Source organism: Alligator sinensis, unplaced genomic scaffold, assembly GCF_000455745.1.
Source record: "Alligator sinensis unplaced genomic scaffold, ASM45574v1 scaffold737_1, whole genome shotgun sequence".
NCBI lineage: Eukaryota > Metazoa > Chordata > Crocodylia > Alligatoridae > Alligator > Alligator sinensis.
Genome location: NW_005841930.1, coordinates 1,815,566 through 1,840,645, shown reverse-complemented (window position 1 = coordinate 1,840,645; position 25,080 = coordinate 1,815,566). Strand labels below are relative to the sequence as shown.

Below are 25,080 nucleotides of genomic sequence, written 5' to 3'. Positions count from 1 at the left end.
CCTAGCTGGGGTCATATGAGCCCAGTATTCTCTCCTGCCCAGGGCAGGGGGTCGGACTTGAAGATCTACTTAGGTCCCTTCCGACCCTACTTCTATGAATCTATGATAGAATAGTAAAATATGGTATGTTGAAAGATTCTAAATGCTTTACAATCCAAGTAAAACATTTTCAAATGTCCAGATTTAAAGTTATATGCCTAAATTAAGATTAAATAGATGCCTGGATATATTGTTTTTGTATGAGTATGGTTGTAGCTGTCATGATCCAGGGATTATGTAAGAAGCAAGATTTGTTTGTTTGAATCTTTTACTGGACCAGCTGGATAGTTGGGAGAGATGTTCAAAGGTGATGGGCACCTACAGCTCTCCTGAAGTGCACAAGGCCTCGTATATTTGCTTATAAATTGATTTAGGTGCCAAACTGTTATTCTGAAACCTTCTGTCCAGTATTGAAATGCTGCAACCATTTGGGTGTAATGCAGCAGCAGTGAACAATGACATTTTAAGATAAAATTGTAGGAGAAAAAGTAACAACAAATATTGTATCCACTTGAATTTTGGGGGACAATACAGTTGTGAAACTTGAATTTAGAAAGAACAATATATTTAATACTTCTACTGTTACAAATATTCTCTGTGTTTTATAAAGATGAAAGGGGAGGGTACTGGATTTTACTTGTTTCCCATTTTCAAATTTATCTTCCAAATTAAACTGGAACTTCAGGTCCTGTGAACCACTATAATTTGCTAGACAGGCCCACCACAACTTATGCAGTGGCACTGTATCTTAACATTCAGTATTAATAAACAAATAAATATTAATAAAAAACATTTGAAACGTTGAAATAACTTCACACCAGTCATAAATCTCCTTTCATTAGACTCATCAGGATTATATCTGAATGAACTAGCACAATTATAAAGGTATGAATATATATTTGCTTCAGTGGTTATAGTCATCAGCACCAAATATCTCACATTAACATACTGATTTATATGGCAGAGTTTGTATAAACATATGGATCATTTTTGAAACAAAAATGCTACTCAGATGATTACTAGGAGGTTATAAAGGGCTAGGAGAGAGAGTCTTTTCAGATTTAATCTTTCACCTTGCTCAAAATAACAAATGATTAATCAAGTACCAAATATATGTTTTTCTTTACCTTCTTAGCATTTGGGAAAAGCACAGGAATGAATCTGAAGTTCATGCTTCCTTGTTGTATAAACTCAATCTGCATCTAGAATAGAACAAATTTGCCAGATTTAGCTGGAAGATTAATATTGTTTTTTCTGTACACACGTCCATACTCCTACACATATAAAGCAGTCACTACTTACTCTTCTGTTAAGTTATTTGGCCTATAGCTAGTGAACCTTCACTTCTAATTACACGAGGCACCATTTGCATGGCTATTTATACGACTTCTCTCTATTGTAGAAATAAGAGATACTGGAAGTGATTCTTCAGAGCTTTGTTGACTGTTTGCCAGTTATTCCAAATCAAATAATTTTATTTTGAAGTACATCAGTAATTTTGTCAAATACATCTAAAATTGCATAAGTTTGACTTAATAAAGACTCTTCTCCAGTTAACAATGTAGTCAAGTGGTTAATTCAGTACTTTCACATTTTGGGCCAAGTCTATATCCTTTGTAGAACACAAGCTGTGTTTTATGTCACAGAGACTTATGTTTAATGCAATGTCATTTTTTTCTGAAGTGGTGAGGACTGGAAGCTCTTAGCTTTCAAGCAGGGAGAAGGACTAGCTATGCGCTAGCACAGGGGTGCTCAACCATTTGGCCCCACAGGCCAGATGAATGATGTGGGGCCAGTCAGTGGCCTTGATCGAGCCTGGCACCAGGACTAGCCAGCAAGGCTCTGCACTGCTCCTTCTCTGCCCCATGTAGTGAGATTGGGCCCCAGGGGCCTGCTATCATCCCCTCCCACCCCCATGCACTGGGCTTGGCTCTTGGACCTGGCACCACCCCCACCCAACTCTGCATGCTTGGATCAGGCACCTGATCTAGCGTGCAGGACCCAAGACTTCCCATGAGTGTCACCACTCTCCTGCTGCCAAACTCCCAGACTCATGTGGAGTCCCATGGGCCTGATGACATGTCACCATGGGCCGAATCTGCCCTACGGGCTCTAGATTGGGCACTGTTGCAATAGCCCATTATGGGGAATCATTGGAGTTCTTTGGAGAGAACTCTGTGAGGTTTAAGGTGTAACAATGCAAGGCCTATAGGAATACAATGTGAGATACTCGGGGAGTTGACAGAAGAGGCAGAAACAATTAGCTTCATGAAAGTACACAGGTATGAGTCTTATTCACTGCCAGGCCTGGACTTAGTTTTATTGCCATAAGGAGCACTTGCCCTGTGGGAGTGGAATTACATGGCAAAAAGTGAGATGACATTAGATTAAATCCTGAGAGAGGGCTTAATGTGCTGGACTGGAAAATAAAAATTAAAAAAAAATCCAACTTTGTAAGACCACAAAACCATGGAGAAATAAGGTGCATGCAAATAAAAGGGATTATTTTTTATCTAGAACTCAGTACCTCTTAGCTCATGCTCCTGAGTAAAAGAAACTGGGTAGAAGGGAAGGTGAATGTGAACACTAAGACAGGATTATCATTAGGCAGTAAAGAGAATGAGGTATGATGGCAGAGAGGTTAAGATGTCTTGCTATAGATTTAGAAGAGTATGTGCAAGCACTGCTCTGGACTTGTGCCCAAGACTGCCCTCAGTTAACCTAGCTGATAAACAGGTGCCTGGTCATTCATGGGGCAGTCAAAGGCAGCCTGCTGCAATGCTAGCCAAAGGTTGGATAAACCTTTGAACTTTTTTTTTTTTGATCAGTGATATCAAAACCAGGAACCTGCCATTTAGAGAAATATTTGCCTTTCAAAAATAGAGGAGACAGTGCAGATTCTTCTTAAAATGGCAAACACTTATCCTTGCTTACCATCCTGTGGATGTATTTAGTATGTAAGCCATGTTCATCCCTGTCCAGCTGGGATTCAGCCCCTTCAACATCCTGTTTGTATTTTGGACTGATTGCTATGATTATCATCACCGTCTTCTGTTAGGGAATAAAGCACTTTTATGAAATTGTGAAATGCAGTATGTTTGGTAGAGGCAACTCGGAAACCTGCCAGTTTGTATTTTAAATGATCGTGATGTTCTTGGCAATTGCTCATTCATTCTGGCAAGTGAAAGACAGTGAAACTAAGACACTCCTCTCTCTTTCTTGATACCTCTATTCATACATATAACATACATAAATGTCAAGAGACTGGACAACTGTTAGTTTACCAATTTAAAGTTGAAACCTGTGAAGTAACTTTTTATTAATATACTATAAAGTACATACATTATATATTCACATAAAAATAATGTAAAACATTCCAGCCCCAAATTTTCAAAACTGCACATGGTAAAGTGTATATGGTTGGCAGGCCTGCGTGAAGCTTTGGTCCCTGATTTGATTTGATGGAGATTCAGCTCAATTTGGCAGCCAAATCTCCAAATCTAAATGGAATCAGAGGACCCTTTAATCTCTCCGAATCGAATCGGAACCCTCCTAATTGATACGGAGAGATTCAGAAAGATTCAGAGATCCGGACAGAGACACACTTTAAAGGTTTTTTTCTACATACCTCTAGGTAGCAGGGGCTCGTGAGTGCTGTGATGCTGGGGCGCATCGCAGCATTAACGAGCCGCCTGCTACCTCAGGGTATGTAGAAAAAACTTTTAAAGCTGCGTCTATGTCCAAATCGCTGATTCTCTGAATCAGCATCGAATCTTCAGATTTGGATTCGGCCAAATCAAATCAGGGACAGTGATCTGAATCAATGAATTGAATCACTGTCCCGGATTCAGGCTGAATCCAAATCTGAATCAAATAGGGCCTGCTTCACACACCCCTAATGGTTGGTTACCCAATCATGGCTGCTTACAGAAACAGACACCACTTTTGCCAGTGCAGACTATGATCACGACCTTCAGTACAGTACAAGCCCCAGTTTATGTACCACTTGAGTTCCTTTACTTGTGAGAAAATAGGCGGGTGTTTCATAAATGAATGACAAAATGGCTGCCCACACTGTATGTCTGTGATAAAGTGGGAAACTACACAGAAGCACGGAAAGCTGATGCTAGTGAATAAGTAAACAACATGGCCATGCAGTTATCAGTGCGCATCAAGAACAGCATTGTGTCATTTGTTTTTTGTGGGCTCAAGAGGCATTTATAGATGTGCTTTGGGTCTGTGGTGGGTGTGGGGTGCTTTAACTGGAGCACACAGAGCGTTACATGTATCAGTGTCCCCGTGTTGAAAAATGGTGGCGGGGGTGCTTTAACTAAAGCTTGTTGAACCATTTTTCAATGCAGGGATGACGATGCACATGATGCTGGAGTCTGCTGGAGTGCAGTAATTACCACACTCAACCAGACTCAATTAATCGAGTCTGCTGCGATGTGCTCTAATTCCAGTGTCAGAACAGCCTTGCTGCACATGTATAGGCTCCCAAGGTGTGCCACCTAGAGAAATGTACCACAGGATTGTGGCAAAAAATCATGAGAACTGTATGGCTCAATGGAAAGCAGGGAGAGAAGTTAAAAAAAAATGGTCACATGTCCGTAGCAGAGGAACCCAAGTGGGACACCCCAGCACAGCCATGATGGAAACAATGGTGCTACAGTCATCGTCGCTATGTGCACAAACAGGTGAATGAGCATTCTTCAACTACTGGTGAAAACAGGTGTAAGTGCTGGCAGTCTCCACCCCATTTTGCATGATCACCTGAATTACTGGAAAGTGTGTGTCCTTTGGGTGCAAAGCAAGTGACATATGTGCCTAAACAACAGCATGTGGAAATGTGTACCCAGCTTCTGCAATGGGTACAGGACAATGGCAAGGTATTCCTCTCATGCATTGTCACCAGGAATCAGACCTGGGTGCACTGTTATAATCCCAAGAGCAAAAGGCAGAGTATGCCTAAAAAACTCTGCACTCATCCATCATCTGGCAAGGTCTTGTTCATTCTGTTTTGGGATTGCAAAGGACTGCTCCTTTTCCATTCCATGGAGCACAGGGTCATGATCAACAGTAACACGTACTGCCATGTTCTCCAAAACAATCTGACAAGCCAGCTATTCAGACCAAATGGTGTGGAACAGTCAAGCAAGGTGTTTGTTCTTCTCTAGCACACAATATGAGCCTACATAGTGCGTGGATGACTCTCAAGACTTTGCATGCACTGAGCTGTGAAATCTTACTGCATCTGCCATACAGTCCTGATCTTGTTCCATGTAATTATCACCACTGTTTGGACCACTGAAGGAGGCTCTTTGTGGACACAAATTTGCCAGTGATGCAGACGTGAAACTTGCAATGCAGGAATGGCTGTCACAGCAACCAAAAAACCTTCTTTCAGGATGGTATCAAGAAACTTGTGATTTGGTGGGATGTCTGTCTTGCAAAGCAGGGCAACTATGTAGAGAAGTGAAGTTAGTTTCTGAAACACCCTTGTAGAATGATGTAGAGTTGTGGGGGCCAGACATTACAAGGAACCACGATCACATGCACTGGATCACCATATTATAGAACCACTGTTACATGTGCCTGACTTGCACATATATTGCCAGATGTGTAAATGCATGTTGAGAATTTGCATAGGCAAACACACATTCATGTGTCCAAGCAGTTCTGTCTTACTTGTGTGCACTTCTGAAAAGTAGGGATCTTTTTTCAGGATCTCAAAGCATGCAGCAAAAATTTCAACCTGACAGCACTCCAAATAGTAACTCAACTCCATTTTATGAATAGGAAAGTTGAGGCACAGAGAGATCAATTATCTTGACCAAGATTACATCATAAAATCAGGAGTAGATATATATGTAATAAAAGGAATGAATTAAATGCATACATTAAAATATGCACAAAATAACTGCATCAGTTTTGTCACAGGGTATCACCACTGGTTCTTGCTTAGTACAATGATTTCATGTGATTCTCAGAAGGACTGAACACTCATAGCTACCATGAGCTTCAGTGAAATTTGCAGGAGCGAAGGACCTCATAATTAATAGGAATATGATCTTTGCTTTGAATCAAGTCCTGCTTTTCAGAAAAAATAAAGCTGTCAAATTAAACCTACACTCTAACTAGCAGAGCACTGATTTCAAGCATATATTGATATGGCATATTTTATCTAGAAGAACCTCAGAGTGCTTTACAAATGTACTGATATGCAAATTATATGAGAAGTAGGGTGACTACATTTGCTGCTGTAATGCAGCTCCTCTTGGGAGGAAACACAGTAATTGCTTAACCATACATAGAAATATTACACAGTTTTGAAAGAAACAATTTGTTCAACTGAAATTTCAGCCAGAATTTAACTACCAAGGTTTGAGTTTGGCCAGGATGTCAGGATTAACACCTCATCTTGTAGAGAGAGAGCGCTTTGGAATGTTTAATAAATAAAAGTGATTGAGACCTTGGGTTTACATTTCTATTACATGCCTCTAAGCTGGTGGAAGAGTAGGGGGAAAGAATGTATTTTTTTCTGGTCCCTCCTTGATAGTATCAAATTAAAGATGTTCCTTGGATCCTTTCTGGGGGAAATACCCATGCAAGATTAAATTGCCTTTACGTACGTCACCTAGGTAGCGTTCCATCCATTTAATGATGTCGATACCTCGTACTGTGTCCTCAAATATATCAATCTGTAAGAGAACAGGAGTTTGGGGTTATACTTCATCTCTAACTGTTCCCCATTTGCTGGCTTCAAGAATGTTCTTGAATGCCTGGCCTGTTCCTCAGCTCCTTTAATTTATGCCTTTTACTTTAAAACCAAAATAAAACAGACATATAACTCCTGTCATGGTGGGCAACTGCTACAGACCTCAAACCAGGAGGAAAGGGTGGATGAGGTCTTTTTTAAACGACTAACAGAAGCTTCCAAGTTACAGAACCCGATTTTCATGGGGGACTCTAATTTTTGGGACATCTGCTGAGAAGAAAACTCAGCAATGCACAAACAATCCAGCAAATTACTGGAGTGGGTTGGGGATAACTTTTGTGATACAAATAGTAGACAGACCACTGGGCTCATCTACACTTTAATGTGCAGTAACCTATTTTACTGCTCCTTAAAGTGTTATGTAAAAAACTGATTACACAGAAGTGCAGTAAAATAGGTTACTGCGCATTAAGCATCACTTAAAATGTGTGCATTTATTACCTCACATTAAGGCTGCCTAATGCACATTTCTTTAGTACCTCATATTGGAGGTACTAAATTTAATACACATTTAAAAAGTGCCTTAATGCAGGTATAGACATTCCCACTGATGGGGAAACACTTCTTGGCTTGCTGCATCCAAACAAGGAGGAACTGGTTGAGAATGTGAAGGTGGAAGGTAACTTGAGTGCTTGGGTGACAGTGCGTGTGTCTACAAGTGCCTATATTAATGCGCATTAAAGCATCACAGAAAAACCAGGCACTTTTGCTAATGTGTATTAAAATAGGCTAATGCACCTTTTTCTAGTACCTCACAATGGGGTTACCAAATTTAGTGTGCATTACCAAAAGCAAATTAATGAATGTGTAGACACACCCAGTGACAATGAAATGATAGCGTTCAAGACCCTAAAGGGAGGAAGGAAAGAGAACAGCAGGATAAAGACACTGGACTTCAGAAAAGCAAGCATTAACAAATTCAGGGAACTGGTAGGCAGGATCTCTTGCGAGGCAGGTCTAAAACGGTACCAGGAAAGCTGGCTGTACTTTAAGGAGGGCCTTTTAAGGGCACAAGAGCAAGCTATCCTGAGTGATAAGACAGAAGAATGGGAAGACAGTAATCTTTTTAATGAGTTGAAACTCAAAAAGGAATCTTATAAAAAGTGAAAACTTGGCCATAGTATTAGGGAAGAGTAGAAGGAGCATGCAGGAAAAAGATTAGGAAAGCCAAGGCACAATTGGAGATTCAACTGGCAAGGGACATAAAAGGCGATCAAGAGAGTTTCTACAAGTATGTCAAAAGTAATAGGAAAATCATAAGTCCCTTACAGAATGTAGGGAGTTATATAGTTATGCATCAATGTAGTTACAGATGATGCAGAAAAAGCTGGAATATTTAATGCCTTTTTACTTTAGTCTTCATAAACAGGGACAACTACCAGATGAGTTGCAGTTGGTGGCAGAGATAGACAAGGAAACAAATAGAACAAAGTAGCAGAAGAACAGGTTAGGGGTTATTTAGAGAAGCTAGATGCTTTCAGTAGGGCCAGATGGGATGCACCCTCAGGTACTGAAGGAATTGGCTGATTTAATTTCAGAGCCATGATCTCTTTGAGAACTCATGGAGGTTGGGATAGGTATTACATGTAGCACTAGACCAGTGTTTCTCAACCCGTGACTCGTGACCCAAAAGTGGGTTGCAAGAATATATGAAAGGGTCATGAACAAACTTTAAAAATGTGGGAACCCATGGCTTTTCACTTGCAGGCTGGCAGAGTTCCAGCCTGCAAGGGGCTGCTTGGGACTCCCTATGTCTCCCCCTCCCCCCCCACACACCACACACCTACCTCCTGCCCCACAAACTGGGGTTCTGGGGGCAGCAGGTCAGGATCTAGGAGCACTGGGTTGGGACTGGTCATCAATGTTTACAAATGGATCCTAGTACAAAAAAGTTTGAGAACCTCTGCACTAGACAATGGAGAAGTTCCTCTTTGAAAGTACTAGGTTTTTTATAGCACTTTCCACATCTTTGTAGCACTACAAACAGCTTAAATGACTGATGCTTGCTTTTTGTAGCTTTACAAGGGCATATTTAGTGTTAATGTAACATCTTTCTATGGCCTTAGTATTTTTAGCAAAGAAGCCATAGTTTGGGTAGAATGGACATGAAAACTGAACTTTTCCCCCCATTTTGGTCCAAAACAAGGAAACAGCACATTGATGGATCAGTGTAAGAAAGCTCACACTGATGTCAGGGTTGTACCTGGGGTCCATAAATAGAAATCTCCAGAGCTCTCATTCAAGTACCTTTCAAAAGTTCAAAACTCACTTAAAAATAAATCACAGTCAAATGATGATGTGCATAATTTAAACTAAACATTACAGCCAAAATCCAAGTTAGCTTTCTTTCCTTTTCTCTTATCTACAAAATGTCATGATATGCAGAAAAAATATTTAATACATTCTATATGCTCTATTTAAAAAGTCTCCCTCATTTCTCCCTTGACTGAAAACCATTCTCTATAAAAAGAGTACTCACTGCAGTTTGAAATCCATTTCCAAGCAGAAAGTTCACAAATTTCATGACCTCCATAGCTGTATCCATGGAATAGGTTATAAAAACTTTACCTAAGAGAGACATTCATATAAATTTGTAGTGAGTCAAAAAAATTCAAAGAGGTGGAGACAATTTCATAACTTGGCTTGCTTAAGCACCTGTTTGGATTGTGTACAAAATGAATCAGAGCCAGCGTGGTGACTGTACTCTGCACTTCTGTGTAGAAATCCTAGTCCAGATTTAATATCCTATCTCTTTGCTTCTGAGGTGCCCAAGAGTTAGGACTTGACTGGAGAAGTGCAGAGGGGTCATGCACTGTACCCTTATAACCAGTTTAAGAATCCAAGAATCATAAAATTGAAGACTGGAAGAGACCAATTGGATCATCCTTGAATAGACCATTTTAATTCCACTATTGCCTAACACAAGCCATAACATTTTACCCAGTAATTTCTGCATCAAGCTCATAACGAGTGATTAAGTTAGAGCACAACCAAGAGCAACAATGACAGTGGAACTAAGAGAGAGGCATGTGATGACTGGTAACATGGGATTTTGAACTAGGAATACAAGACAAAATAGTGGAAACTAAGATTCTGGTAGAGATGTTGGATCTCTGCTGATCAACACCAGTTAAAACAACTTTGCCTTTTCAAATCCTAAACCTTCTCAGACAATGACAATATAACATTAATTTAAAACCATTTGTAATGCTTCCCACTGTCCATCTGGTTCTGCATTGAAGTGGGTGCACCACCTCAGTATGACAGTGGGTAGGCATAGTCAGCTGCTGTGACGCTTTGATTAGGAAAGATGTTAGATTTGTCCCTGGACAAGTTGTGTTTGTCTCAAAACAGAAATGTCCCAGGATTGGTGTGTACACACAACACTCTTCTAATGAGGGTTTAGTGAGTGGCTGAATGTACTGCTGCTTTTCTGCCATTGATTCAATGATGCAATCCTGAGATAACCACTCAGACGCACTTTGTGATGTTCTGAGATAAACTATCCAGATGACACAGTGCTCCCAGCCTACAGCTGGACTAAGCTTAGGTCTCATTGTCAGGCCTCAGACACACACACATTCATACCGCCCTCCTCTCACTAGGGCCTCACACACTCCACCCTCTCTCACATGGTCTCGTTTCTCGCATCGACAACTTATACTGCCTTGCTCCCTCTTGGAGCAGGCCCCTTAGGCCATAGGCTTTACCTAGTTCATACCTTGGGTGGCAGATGTACCGTCTTTTGGGTCTTTCCCATGACCCTCACCGGGGTAGTGGCCAGCCAATTACCTAACCGGGTCTAAGCTTGCTCTGGCCCCTTCCAGGGGCAACTCTATACATACAAACATACCGGGCACTCAGCCCTCTGGTTTTCCTTCCCCCACACTGGGGCTCCTCATCTCCGCCCCCTTTCTGGGGCCACCTCTCACCAGAGCGTTCTTATCCCACACCACGACTGGTGCTCCGGGGTCTCACGGGGACAATCACTCCCACCCTGGAGCAGCATGTCATTGTGCTCCACTATAGGTCTTGCTTTCAACCCACACGTGGCCACCCAGCAGTGGAGGACTTACCGGGGTCAAGACTTGCCCCTATCTCTCAGACTGAGCCCTTTACTCAGCCTCTGGCCCAAGCTACAACCTCAGGTGTCCAGAGACATGCCCTAGGCCTACTCCCCTCACTTGGGGCTCCACACCGCCCCCTCACTCAGGGCCATGGGGCTTCCCTCCCTGGTGGGCTCAGGTGACCGTAACCATGCCTGGCCCCAACTACCTTTCCTCAGGGTCCTACACCCCACAGGGCTCAGGTGGCCTCAGCCATGCCTGGCGCCACTACCTCCAATGTTATGTGACCCTCTGTGGTGGTGACATGCCCCCACAGGCTCTAAAGCAGGAGAGGGTAAACACCGGGGGGCCCAAAACCAGAAACAGACCCCCCGAGGGGGGAACTTACCTCTGTCCGGTCCGGCAGTGCAGGAGCCGGCAGCCACGGCTGTGGCCACACGAGCTGGAGTTACGCCGGCTGTTTAAGCAGCTGTTCCCCATGCAGGGAACAGCTGGACCAACCGCGACAGCCAGCATGGCCGCCGTGGGGAAGTTTAAAAGCCCAGATGGAACCCACGGGGAGGAGGAGGAGCCAGAGGGAGAGTGAGCTGGCAGGCAGCACGCATGGCGTGATGAGGCTCTCACCGGGAAAAAGCATAGCACAGCTGGTGCAGCACCAGCAAGTGGCGCAGGGGAGAACTTTGAGCCCCCGCTGGAGACAGAACAGGGGAAGCAATGCAGCATCCTGCAGGAGCCTGACCAGGAGAGGCAAGCACCCCCTCTGGAAGAAGTAGAGCAGGGGAGGGGTTTTAAACCCCCTGTAGATAGCTGGGGAAGAGGAGGCAGCTCCACATCCCGCTCCTCTCCAGAAGAATATTTTTTTGAAGACTACAGAAGGAAAGGAAAAAGGAGGAAAGGAGGAAAGTCCCAGGGATAGGGATAAAGGGCCTGTGCATCAAGACCTGAGGGACACGAGCCAGCGGAACCATTCAGCCGAGCGCTCTTCCCTTTCCCCGAAGCAGACCGCGGGCAAGCCCACCAGACCCAGGCCAACGTTGGACCATCACATAACCAGCTGGCGAGTGGATGGGGTGTATGGGGAGGTGGAGCCCCGTGGAACACCGCACCAAGCAACTGTGAGTACAGCCGTTGTTGGGAAGCCCCTCTGGGAAGATCTTCACTGAACCCCTCTCTTGATAGTTAATAGCAAAGTCATGGCAGGGGGGTTGAGGGGGGGGGCTACACTACCCGCCAGCCGTATCACCCATAAGGCCCCTGACATCACACCCACCCAAAGGTGGGGGCTAGGGTTAAGGCACCCGTACCTGCCTTTCACCAGGGTGATACCTGGCTTGGCATTTTCTGGAGGCTCCCGTGCCATTGAGAGCCCCACCAGGCCACCCACTCCTGGCAGGGTGCAGTTTTAGGTCATGCCCAGGACCAGGAGCCTCCAAGTCACCCCTACAGCTCCTCCCTTACCTCCAGGATAATACATCAAGCCTTGCAGCCAGGCAATATTGCTGCCTGCCTGCCAGAAGTGAACTACCCTGTTTATATGGGTGGCCAGAGATCTAAAATGGCCACCACAATCAAGCACCTGCCAGCTGCTTGGCTCCACTCTTGAAGTGGCGGGCACTATCAGTGCACTCAATGCACTCAAACAAGCTCTGTCCGCCACAGCATGTTTGAGTGCATCGCTGTGTGGCATGGCAAGTTTGCAGTGTACACACAGTCTGAGCTGCAGTGCCTCCTGCCTCACAGAAGCATGTAGTATAGCAAGAAATCATCTGCTCCAAGAAAACAATCTAAAAAGTGGTTATTTTCTTTAATAAAAAAACCCACCAAAATGATAAACAATTAATGAGAATTATGTTAATTTTTTTCAGGATCCAAGGGAATAATTTGCTACAGTACACACACATGTATGGATGACTTGATGATGTTTAGTATTTTGTTTCTTTGTTTTCTTTATTTCTTTACGCGGTTTACATTTTTATGCTAACTAAAGCTTTTCATGCTATCTAAAACTGATAGGCTGCTTTTGGCGAAAAAAGCCTGACAGAACTAATTTACTAATAACTTACGCAGCTCTTCTGGTAAATTGCTTGTTCTCAGAGTTCCCTTGGCTGCAGGGTTACTAGGAGGTCTTGGGACAGCAGCAGGGGGTGGAAAATTGATCATTTGATCTGCACAGTGTGGAGGACACAGGCATTCCTCCATTGGGGCGTATGCATTTGGTGGCGGCCCTCCATTAGGTAGCTGGTTGTAGAACTGGTTTCTAGAAAGAAAAGTAGATGGAGATTTCTTTATACAAGGTAAAATTCTACCCTTTTAAAGAGAGGAACAAAAATTATTCCTCTTAACAGTGTGTGGTAATGTAATTATTATTACTATTATCATCACGACCACCACCACCACCACCATCTAAATAGGGTTGACTTTTTAGAGATTTTGAAGACCTGTTGCTGGCTCAGCTGTTCTGGTGCCTTTTGACATGTGTTACCACTGATGCTTCCTGGCTGGAAGTCTACCACACTGGTACAGTTTACTGAAGAGAAGGCACTGACCTCAGTAGCCGAATGCTAGAGAAAGCAGTTCTCAGATATGAAAGCTAAGAAAATAAAATCTTTTTTGAGCAAGAAAGTGTAATCTTTCCAAATGATGCTGGTCAGCAGGTTAGGTATGTGACCCTCAAAGTAACACTTGTATAGTCTGCTGTCATCATCTAGAGCAGTGGCTCTTAACCTTCTTAAATTTGATGCACCCCTCGTTAAATCGGAGGTACGCCTTGGAAAATGCTAGATCTTTGTTTCCATTTATTTTTTGACAATGGAAAAATAATGGAGCAGTTTTTCTGTTGCAGAGGACACCGAAAGACCACAACAGGGCAAACTGTTTTTAGCACTATGGGTGACTATTTGGAATATATGTCTGGGCTCATTTTGTGAATTATATTTGCACACCTAACAGTGCTAACTTTCTATAGCACTCTGCAGCGCCCCTAAAAGGATCTCCAGGCAAGAATCAGGTTAAGAATCAGTGCTTGCTGTGCGAACTGGCAGGGCAGGGCTGAAAGTACCTTGCAAGTGTCACCTCTCAAGAAAAGCAAAGATTTTTTTGAGTGATATCTTTTCTTGGCCGAACTGCATGGTCGGCATAGACTTAAACAAGCTTTCAGGTACCCTTCCTCAGGTCTCTGGGAAAGAAGCAGATATAACAAAAGTCTCTCCCAACCATGCCGTTGGTCCAATAAAAAGCATCCCTCACAGAACTTCTTACCTCTTGCATATTTCCTGGACCATTCTGGCTACATTATTTCAACACTACCTCCCTCTCTTCACTAACCCTATTGTCAGGTTCAGGAAGAGGTAAGAAAAACTAGGGTTACATCCTATTTCCTTTTATGTGCCTAGCTAGCATGTGCATAGCTGCAGAATTGTAGTTTGTGGCACTTATGCATATCCTGCTTATGTACCTGCCAGAAGTAAAGCAGTGGAGGCAGTGGTAGAGGAAGAGGAGGAGCATTAGGTCGATACCTAGTGGTTCGGGCACTTGCCCAGAGAGCAAGAGATTCAAGGTTCAGGATCCCCTTCAGTCAGAGAAGACCTGAACCTGCATTTCCTGCTTCCTAGCAAAATGTTGCCAACCACTCCGGTGTTTAGACCTCTCTCTAGTCCCCCCCACCTTCCCTCCTTGAATCTGACCTGCAGGGCAAGCAAGAGAGGGAGATATATGAGGTTACATTAGAAGTGAACAAAGCAGAGGGTGCATAGCTTAGTGAGATGAATGTTCCTTGGAAAAGTGGAAACCCTGAGTTCTAACCTGGGTTCCTGTTCCCAGTAAGGAGAAACCTTCCCACGATTGTATATACATTTTATCCAATGACTATTAAATACAAGGCACAGGGCCAGCTTCTAAAGGAGGGCTGGAGAGGGTCCCGGTCAATACATCCCCTGTCGCTTGGTGGTTAGGGTGCTTTCTGAGAAGCAGGAGACAGGTTCAAACCCTCTCTGTCTAAGGAGGCCTATAACTTAGGTCTTGCCAGTATGCAGCTGTGTATGTGACACACAGGCACAGAATGTGAAATGGGATTTAACCCCTATTCTTCTCTTTTTCAAATACTTTTCCCTATCTACCACAATATTTAGTCAAACAAACCTTCTCTTTCTCTCTCTCATTTTCTTCCTACTTACCTCCAGTGAGTATTGACAATCTGGCCACAAGATATTTTTTTCTCCTCACATTTGGTGGATTCTGTTAAAGCTAAAAAGTTACTAAACACCCTTACAGGCAAATACTATTGATGAGCAACTTGGCATATGAAGAGTGTTGTATTTGTTCAAGGGCATTCCAAAACAAATAACTCCAATCACAAGTGTGAGTAAAAGTGCTGCTAGGCTGGCAAGTACGGAATATATTGTGAACAAAAAAGAAAGATTTCATTCATCACCATCAGCAGATTCAACAAAAAAAAAATGATTTAGATTCTCATGTGTACATGTAACAGATACACATCTCACAAGTAGCACCAGCAGTTTGCCACAGGCCAGGTACCATGATATTTTAGATTTCTTGCAAAAGAGGAGCAAAGGAAAGTGAGACATACATCCACAAAAGAAACAAGGATATGTTTTTCACAGCTAATTATAAAGCTACCAGAATTTCTGTAGTATAAAATATATAAAATCCATTATATTATTAAATGATAATTCATTTTTCATTTGATTAAAGAAATAAGTGAAGGGCACCAGAAATTCACTGTTGTTTCCTCTGTCAAACTGAAACTCAAATGAAACCTCTAAGTGCTGCAGCTACTGCTCGACCACAATCTTGGTCTGCTTGTGTTATTTCTTAATTTAATCACAGGAAGAGAATGCTGAGTAGCAGTCTAGCACTCAGCCAGAACTGTATGCTGTTACTGTTCCTATAATGAACCCAATTTTGTCCTGTGGTCATGTCACCCACAAACATTTTCAGAACATGGATACCTAGAAGTCAGGTGTATTCACTCATGCTTCAGTACCAAGATAAGTACCTGCAACTTTCATTCTAGTTAACTTTGGGCAACCAGGATGGAAAAAAAAAATCTCTCCCTAATGTGCTGCATCTGTTAAATGAGAACAACACGGATTACAAAACAAGGGGGTGTGAGGCCTAATGAATAAATTGCTGTGAAGCCTTAAGAGATCCTGAGATGAAAACAGCTGGATGTACAATATTCTACTATTGCATGAGAAATGCTGGACCATTCATTTAGGCTAGGGACAGACATTACACATAAACCAGTTTAAGTGATCAGAAACTGGTGTAAACCTGTAACAGAACAGATGTTCAATGTACATAAACCAGTCTGAAAATGGCTGAAACTGGTTTGAGATAAAGCTGGTTGAATGTAGCATCAGACTTAACTGATTTGGGTCAAACCAGTTTATGCAATGTTTGCCTCAGACCCCTTGCTAGTTTAAGCTAAATCAGAGTCCCCCAGCATCCCAGCAAGCTCTTGGGGCTGGGCGGAGCTCTCTGCTCCACAGCAGGGCTGGCCCTTCCCCTCTGCTCCCTAGCCAGAGCTCTGGCAGAGACTTGCAGGCACAGTAGGGTCTGTTGGCTTCCCCATCTCCCCCTCACCACTTGCTGCTTAAGCAGAGATCCCTTTCTCCCTTCTGCCACAGCATGAACCATAGCCAGCATGTGGTATGCTAGCTAATGTTGTGTTAGGCCTCCATCAGAGACTGCAGACACAGCAGGGTCTGCCTGGCTTCCCCCTGCCCAACCACACCCTCACTGCTCAAGCAGGAATTTCTCCTCCCTCTCATCTCCCACAATATGGACCCCAGCCCCACGGACCCTAGGCGTGTGGTATGCTAGCTAATGTTGAGAGGTGTCTCTGTGTGTCTCTCTCTCCATTTTCACCTGGGGCAGGCAGACAGAACAGTGACTGCTTAGGGCTGTTTGGAGCTAATCAACAGGTCATCCGGTAAGCTGTTTAAGAAGTCTGAAGTAATGGGGAGAGGCCATTGTCTTGCTAATTAAATGATAAAGACTGTTATCACTATCAGCCCCCAGCTGGCTTGCTTGCCTGTCAGTTTGCTGCAGACAGTATGACAAAGCAGGGAGGGAGATTGAAAAGCTCTGTATCGTCAACAGATGCATACACTGAACCCCACTTCCCCCACCTTGTTTCAGAGTGCTAGCTCAGGGCTGGGGGCAGGCAACACTTCCGCCCCATGAGCAGCCAGTGGGGAAAAGCCTGGGACCATGAAGGCAGACCTCCCTAATGAGAGTCCTGCCAGAGCCTGGCCACTCCCCCCTCAGATCAGCTCCCTGCAGAAGGGAAGGGAGGGTTGCTCTAGTGCCCCCCAGCTTCTAGCCTGAGCCAATGCAGACATGTGCCTGAATTTCCTCAGTCCAGAGAGAATGTATGTCTGGTTTCAAACCAGTTCAGCCTAGCCAGGTTAGACTAACCTGCAAAGAGTGAATCAATTCAGGCTTAGGCTTTTTGAATATCTGTCTCTGGCCTTAGACCCACATCAGAAATGCTCAAGATTTCCCCTATTTTTCTCTGAGCTGAATATGAAATAATTTGTTGTGAATCACTTAATAATTCAAGGTTATTTGACTTCATAAAACTGAAGTCTAAAGAATGTATCCTAACTGACCTTTGTTTGTGAATTGGGTAAGGGAATGGTGTGGAATCTCTAAGGTTTCCTTAATATATTTTCAACTCTTCTCCCTTTTAACCTTCAAGTATTTATGGCTGTTAAAGTGCACACTCCAGAACGGAGCAGATACTGTAACAACATTTCAGATAGCTGGCTTTGAAGTTCTGGTATCACCTTGAGAATCTACATTCTGCTGATATCAGTGGTTCCACTGCATGTTAGATAGCACCTAAACAAACACATCTCTAAACTAGCTTCCTCACATACACCTCAGAAGTGCTACATGGCAGGCTTCAGAACAAATGAAAAAACCTCAATAGCACTACTACAGAGTTTCCAATGTTTGAGTCTCATCTCTCCAAGCATACTTACAGGAATTGCGGGTGTACAGAAGAAGAGCATTCTCTCTGTGCTACTCTTTCTCCATTGCACTTAGGAAGAACGTGAGGATTAGAATAATGAGGGATTACTTGCTGGGCTGGGCGGGTGACTCTCAGGCAAGGTCCAGGAACAGGAGGCACGGGCTGAGATGCATGGTAAGGAGCTCTTCCATCTAAGAGATTAAGAAAACAAAGGCAGAAACTCTCATTTAATCAGTTCAGTTTTGCTCACATTCAGCTATTTATCCTTCAAACATATCCTGCTTTGTATCTAGGAAAGTTCTAGCAGCTTGGGGTTTGCATAGTCTGATCAGGAGCAGGTTTCAGGAAATTTTTACCAAACAAAATTCTGTAAAGAAAACATAGTTCTGTAAAGAGGCATTCTCCCCTTTTACAAACAATATGGTTCAGCTTTCCACAGTAGGTTGAAATGTTGGGAAGATTGATGGTTAAATAGTGAGAGCTGGTCTGCTTCCAGATTTAACATGCCTGATTTTTTTTTGTTTTGTTTTTGGCTATAACTTGATAAAATGAATCATCTCAACAATCTCATGAAAGCAGAAGAAAAATCCTGGAACAAATCAGTTTGCAACACTAAGGCTAAACAGACTGAAATTATTGTAAATGAAAAGTGAAAAATTCTCTCCTGTTTTGTTGCTTCATTCTGAAAACATTTTATATCAAACTGAATTTTATAAGGCATTACTGTTAGATTCTTGTATTACCTGAGCAGTTGCAGAGGAATCTGACATATCAATCTTTGCTGAAATAACTTCTTTGCAAAATGCTATTGTCTTCACATAACAGTGCTGTTTGGTAACTAAAATAAATCATATTCCATCTATTAGGCCAGATCATATTCCATCTATTAGGCACCTATGTGTGATCCTATTCTACCAGGCTTCAGTCCTTGAAAAACAGTAGCATGCCTAGTTTTGTGACACATCAGGCACATCTATATGCTCATTAATGAGCTGTAACTACAGCGCATTAAGTTTAGTATCTGTAATATCAGGTACTAACTCAATGCACCATAATTAGTGCTACTGCACATTAGCACAAGTGAACAGTTTTTTTAGTGATGCTTAATGCTCATTGGACTAAGTCTACTGAATATTAGCATAAACTAATGCTTTTTTTGTGATGCTTAATGCTCATTGGACTAATCTACTGCACATTAGTATAGTAGCATGGTTTTTGTCATGCTAATGCACAGTAGATTTAGTCCAATGGGCATTAAGCATCTCATATAGACACATGCAGCAGGTGTGTCTAGATGATATGTTAATTGCACAGTAGCCTAATTCAACTGCACAGTAGCGTGCAGGACAAAGCCCGTGCTATATGCTACTGTGCAGTTAGTGTCACTAAGAAGCCACGCACCAGCGCTATTGTGTAGTAGTGCCATTTACTGCACATTGATTTAGTACTTGGTTATACAAATACTAAACTTAATGCACAGTAATTACGATGCATTAATGAATATGTAGACATACCCACTGTCAACGTAGCCTTAAGGCACCCAGGACCACAGCACTTTACGCCGGGTCAGAGTAGCCCTGGGCTGGCAGAGGGCCCAGGGATTCAGCACCAGACTCCAGGTGGTGGCATTGGGTAATGGAGGTGCTGGCTGGGGTATGAGGGTGCTACAGTGCGGGGCTAGGCAGCAGGCAGCCCCCTGTACTTTAGCACCCTTGTGCCCCAGGTAGCCCTTGTCACCATCTACATGTGTGTTTCAGCAGAGTAAATTTCTCCACTGTAGGATAGTACTGTCCCCAACAGTATTATCCTATGGTGGAGTTAATTAATTTACTGTGCCCTAATACCAGAGCATGTGTAGACTCTGATGCTTTACTGCAGAGCTAATTAGTCAGCTCCATAGTTAAGTGCACCCAGTAGGAGATTTGTTTAAAAACAGTTGAAACTCTAAATGTAGAGTGTGCATCTTTTCACAAAGAAAGAAGAGTACTAAATGTTTTAAGTCCATTTTTATTTACATGTGTTTAATTTAGAACAATCACAGTTTCAAAGCTACAAAGTTCAACAAATTCCAGTTTTAAGACAAATTAAATAACTGGTGCTCTTATTTTATTATGATAAATAAAGTAGCTTTTTACCACTGCCAAATGTTAACACACAAAATAAAACAGACTACAAATACGTTTAAAAATATTGTTTACAATGCCACCAATTCCAAATATTAAAAAAACTATGATCCTGGAGCCCGAAAAAGATAAAATTCAAAGTATGCCCTGTGTGTTCTGTTACTTTGCCTTTGATTTTTTTTAACTTGTAAGTGTATTAGAGTCACTTTTCATGTTTCTTTCTGCCACCATGAGGATTAGACAGTTCAAAAAATAATAGTGGTTATTTTACATAATCACATGACTCCAGGAGCTAGGGCTTAGAAGAAAAATACCAAATGATAAAAATGTGACAGTTGGCAATAGTTTATCCATGGATATTTGAGTAGGGGAATGTTCCCTTATGTTTTAGCTGGGTAGCAGTTGGGTAGGAGAATGAAATAAAAGTGAACATGTTTTTCATGGTGTTGCTTGTGCTAGTACTAGAGAACTGACAGTGCTGTGGAGGATTCAGGATAGTTTAGAGGATTACAAGACAACACAGTCTCACCTCTTTCAAATGTATAGCCCTGATGATATAGTATTTTAATAAGTGTAAACATTGTTTATCAAAAACACATTGCAATCAAGTATCCATGGTTTCAGACATCAAGAGCACCCACATTATGAATATCTAAAGTAACTGGCCTTGAGCAAAAATAGCTTTATTGAGAGGATTTCTTTGACATCAAAAGTGCTTTTACTGTTCTACTGAATGGCAGATAGCAGGTGCCCATGGCTAGATTACAGCCTGCAAACACAATGCCCTATATTGTTATTGTCTGCAAAAGGCATATTGGAATGCATTAAGTGCAAAGCAGTATTGTGGGCTGTTCCTGCCCAATAATTATTTGAAATTTAAAAAGCTGTAAGTAAATTGTAACAGTAATTCGAGATTCAGAACTCCAGTTAGCAACTTTGTGGTATTTACCAAATACAGTTCAGTCATTTTATTTTATTTTGTTGTCTTTTCAATATGGTTGAAACATTGCTGATTTCTCCAAGGGAATCCTTCATGTTTTAAAACGGATCCCTTACTGCATACTGCTACACAGAATGAGCATGTTGAAGAGAGAAGCAGTAAGGTGTTCTGATAAATCTAGCTCTTTTTCCAGAAAATTAAACCCTGTGCTGAAGTAAGGCTTGTACAAGCTGAGGAGCAGACTGTGTTGTCTTCGGTGCTGAAGTTCCCCACAGCTGGCCTTGCTGATGGAAGTAGAGATCACCCACTGAAATTAACAGGTTTGAAACAAATCCAAGAGGGACTATTTTTTAACACTGGGGCTGCGTCTACACATACACTTAACTACAGAGTAGACTAATTAGCTATGGAGTAAAGTGTCACCACTTACACATGTGACAGTATTAGGTCTCAGTAAACTAATCACCACTGCAGTAAGATAGTGCTGCTGGGGGCAGCACTATCTTATACCGGGGTAATTTAATGTGATTACATGCACATGTAGACACTGACCGTGGGCATAAATTGCACTTGGTCAGCCCAGCCAGATGGCGAGAGTTCTACTTGTCTCCTAGCCACACAGCTCTGCACTTTCAGCACCGTTGTGCCCCAGCCAGCCCCAATGCTGCCTGACACCACCCAGAGACCAAGGCTGAGCTGCTCTGGTGTAAACTGCTACGCCCCAGCTCAAATGCTGCTGTCCTGGGCACAAGTGTATGTGCTGTGCCCAGGAGTAGTTTACTCTGCCTCAAAATGCTCCTGAGTTTGCTGCTTTGAATTAATTGTACATGTAGATGCACCCAGAAAGTAGTTAACTTGTTAACACAGTGGCTCAGGCACCTGTGGTGGTGAACACCACTTCTTGCCCCACCACTGGAGATTGAGCTGGATCTGGCCTGTGAGGAGTCACGTGATCTAGATCTGCCCTGGGAGGATTGGGGGGCACAAATGAGTTTGACCCTCATGATCTAAAGCATTTACTACTTGCTGTTGGAGACAGGATATAGGGCTAGATGAATCACTGGCCTGACCCAAAACGGCACTTTTTATGTTCTTACTATTACAAAGGGTCAAATTTAGAGGCAATACTGAGTCTCGTGCAAGTTAGATTCCCTTGGACCTACTGTATTTACTAAAATAAAGAACTCCGATTTAAGATGACCCCCCCCCCCCCATGATTAGATTCCATATATAGAAAATTTATAAATTTGTTACAATTTTGCAGTTATAGAATCTAATTATTGGAGGTATACTTTGAATTTTCCCCCCTCCCACTGCTATCACAGGGAAAATAAATCTGGGGGGTCAGGTAGCCCCTTTGCTCTCTGCTTCCCCCCAACTTTTTCCCCTGGGAGCTCCATCTCTTTCTCTTTACTATCAGACCCTGCTGTTTCTGAGCACATGGAAATTTGAGCAAATTTGAAAACAATAACCTTGAAATTAAATATGGCTGTAAAAATTTGCATTTAGTGCCTATGTACTTAATTTATCCAGAATTCATAGATTCATAGCTGCTAGGGTCAGAAGGGACCTCAACAGATCATCAAGTCCGACCCCCTGCCTGGGCAGGAAAATGTGCTGGGGTCAGATAACCCCAGACAGATGCCTATCCAGCCTTCTCATAAAGCCCCACAAGGGAGGGGAGAGCACTACCACCCTTAGAAGCCCATTCCAAATTCTGGCCACTCTTACCGTGAAGTTTTTCCTGATGTCTAGTCTAAATCTGCTCTCTGTCAGTTTATGACCATTGTTCCTTGTTACTCCAAGAGGTGCGCTCGCGAACAGAGCACCTCCGATTCCTTGCTGCGCCCCCCTAATTAATTTGTAGGGGGCCACAAGATCACCTCTCAGCCTTCTCTTGCGGAGGCTGAAGAGATCCAGGTTCCCTTAGTCTCTCCTCATAGGGCTTGGCTTGCAAACCCTTGACCATACCAGTGGCCCTTCTCTGGACCCTCTCGAGGTCATCCATATCCTTCTTAAAGTATGGCACCCAAAACTGGATGCAGTACTCCAACTGCAGTCTGACCAATGCCACATAGAGGAGAAGTATCACCTCCTTGGTTCTATTTGTTATGCATCTGCTGATGCATGATAAAGTGCACTTAGCTTTGCTGATGATTTCATCACACTGACGACTCATGTTCATCTTGGAATCCACTATGACTCCGAGATCCCTTTCTGCTTCTGTGCTACTGAGACGGTCACTTCCCAGCCAGTAGGTGTGCTGGATATTTTTGCACCCTAGGTGCAGCACTTTGCATTTATCCTTGTTGAACTGCATCCTCTTGTGTTTTGCCCACTTTTCCAACCTGTCCAAGTCTGCCTGCAATCGTTCCCTACCCTCTAGAGTGTTCACTACACCCCACAATTTAGTGCCATCTGCAAACTTGGACAGAGTACACTTCACACCCACATCCAAGTCATTGATGAAGACATTGAAGAGTACAGGTCCAATGACCAAGCCCTGCAGAACCTCACTACCCACATCCTTCCAGGTTTATACCGACCTGTCTCCTACCACTCTCTGGGTGTGACCCCCAAGCCAATTAGCCACCCACTGGACTGCGTAATTATCTAAGTCACAGCCTCTTACTTTATTTATGAGAATGGGATGAGATAATGTATCGAAGGCCTTCCTAAAATCTAAGTAAATGACATCTACCTCTACTCCTGCGTCTAAGCGTTTTGTGACCCTGTCATAAAACGAAATCAGATTGGTCAGGCATGATCTGCTTCCTACGAATCCATGTTGGTTGCCCTGCTGCATTATTTTTCCCACTGGACTCACACAAATATGATCCTTAATAATCTTTTCAAAGACTTTTCCAAGGACAGAGGTGAGACTGACCTGAGTAACCTATAATTACTCAGATCCTCCTTCTTCCCTGGCTTGAAAATAGGAACCACACTGGCCCTTTTCCAGTCCTCCAGGACCTGACCTGAGTGCCACGAGTGCTCAAACAGCCAGTGGTTCTGCTATGACACCGGCTAATTCCTTCAGTACTCTCAGATACAGCTCATCTGGGCCTATTGACTTAAACACATCCAGTCCATTCAAGTGACTCTGCACCAAGTCAGCGTCAACAGTTGGTAGGTTGGTGTCCCTCTGATGCCCATCTAAGAACCCATTAGGAGACTTATCTTGACCCTTGTTCAGGAACACTGAGGCAAAAAACTCATTGAAGAGTTCAGCCTTGTCTCCCCTGTCTGTCACTAGATTTCAGAGACATTAGGGTTGGACGGGACCTCGGAAGATTGAGTCCAGCCCCCTGCCCCAGGGGCAGGAAGTCAGCTGGGGTCACAGGATCCCAGCAAGATAAACATCCAATTTTTTCTTGAAGGCATTCAGAGTAGGTGCTTGAACCACCTCTGATAGCAGGCTATTCCAGACCTTGGGGGCTCGGACAGTAAAGACATTCTTCCTTATGTCCATCCTGAAATGGTCTTGCAGGAGTTTATAACTGTTTGACCTTGTCATCCCTTGGGGGGCTCTGGTGAATACTTGTTCCCCCAGATCCTGGTGAACACCCCTGATAAACTTATAGGTGGCCATCAGATCACCGCTGAGCCTGTGCTTTTCCAGGCTGAAGAGTCCCATAGCTCTCAGCCTGTTGTTGTAAGGTCTGTTTTCCTGACCTCTGATCATGTGCGTGGAACTTCTCTGGACTCTCTCAAGCTTCTCCACATCCTTTTTGAATTGTGGAGCCCAAAACTGGATGCAGTACTCCAGCTAAGGCCTCACCAAGGCCAAGTACAACAGGAGAACAACGAGTGAAAGCACTGGACTGGCAATGGGTGCATGGTGCGAACTGTGTAATGGGATTAAAATAGTTTAATTCTCAAGGTGGTATTTTGGTCTGTCAAGTGAGCCACAGCGGTCACTTGATGGGTTGTTAGAGGTACAGATATATACATATATATATATGTGTGTGTGTGTGTGTATAGATGTATATTAGGGGTGAACCGATAAAGATTTTTAAGGAGGCTGGTTCAGCTGGTAAGTCTGTTGTGGTGGAAGGGTGGGGGAGGGAAGGGGTGTGGGGGTGCAAATCAAGGCCCTCCTGCAGTGAGGGGAGGGAGTGGTGCTGGGGCCG

The 25,080-nt window shown here is 43.2% G+C and overlaps 1 protein-coding gene across 4 annotated transcripts in view; it reads right to left on the bottom strand.

Moving 5' to 3' along the window:
- The window catches only part of TRAF3IP2 (TRAF3 interacting protein 2), a 60,917-nt gene that overhangs the window by 8,338 nt on the left and 27,499 nt on the right, over positions 1-25,080 (bottom strand). For 3 of the 4 annotated variants that reach the window (XM_006019473.3, XM_014517896.2, XM_025198842.1), the window contains 6 exons: positions 17,895-18,075; positions 12,948-13,141; positions 9,297-9,385; positions 6,672-6,740; positions 2,974-3,090; positions 1,167-1,241 (listed from right to left, as the gene is read on the bottom strand). In XM_006019473.3, the coding sequence (XP_006019535.1) occupies positions 1,167-1,241; positions 2,974-3,090; positions 6,672-6,740; positions 9,297-9,385; positions 12,948-13,141; positions 17,895-18,075 (725 nt within the window). Of the gene's footprint in view, positions 1-1,166; positions 1,242-2,973; positions 3,091-6,671; positions 6,741-9,296; positions 9,386-12,947; positions 13,142-17,894; positions 18,076-25,080 lie in introns of those variants that run through there. The other variant, XM_025198843.1, reaches the window with a different exon arrangement.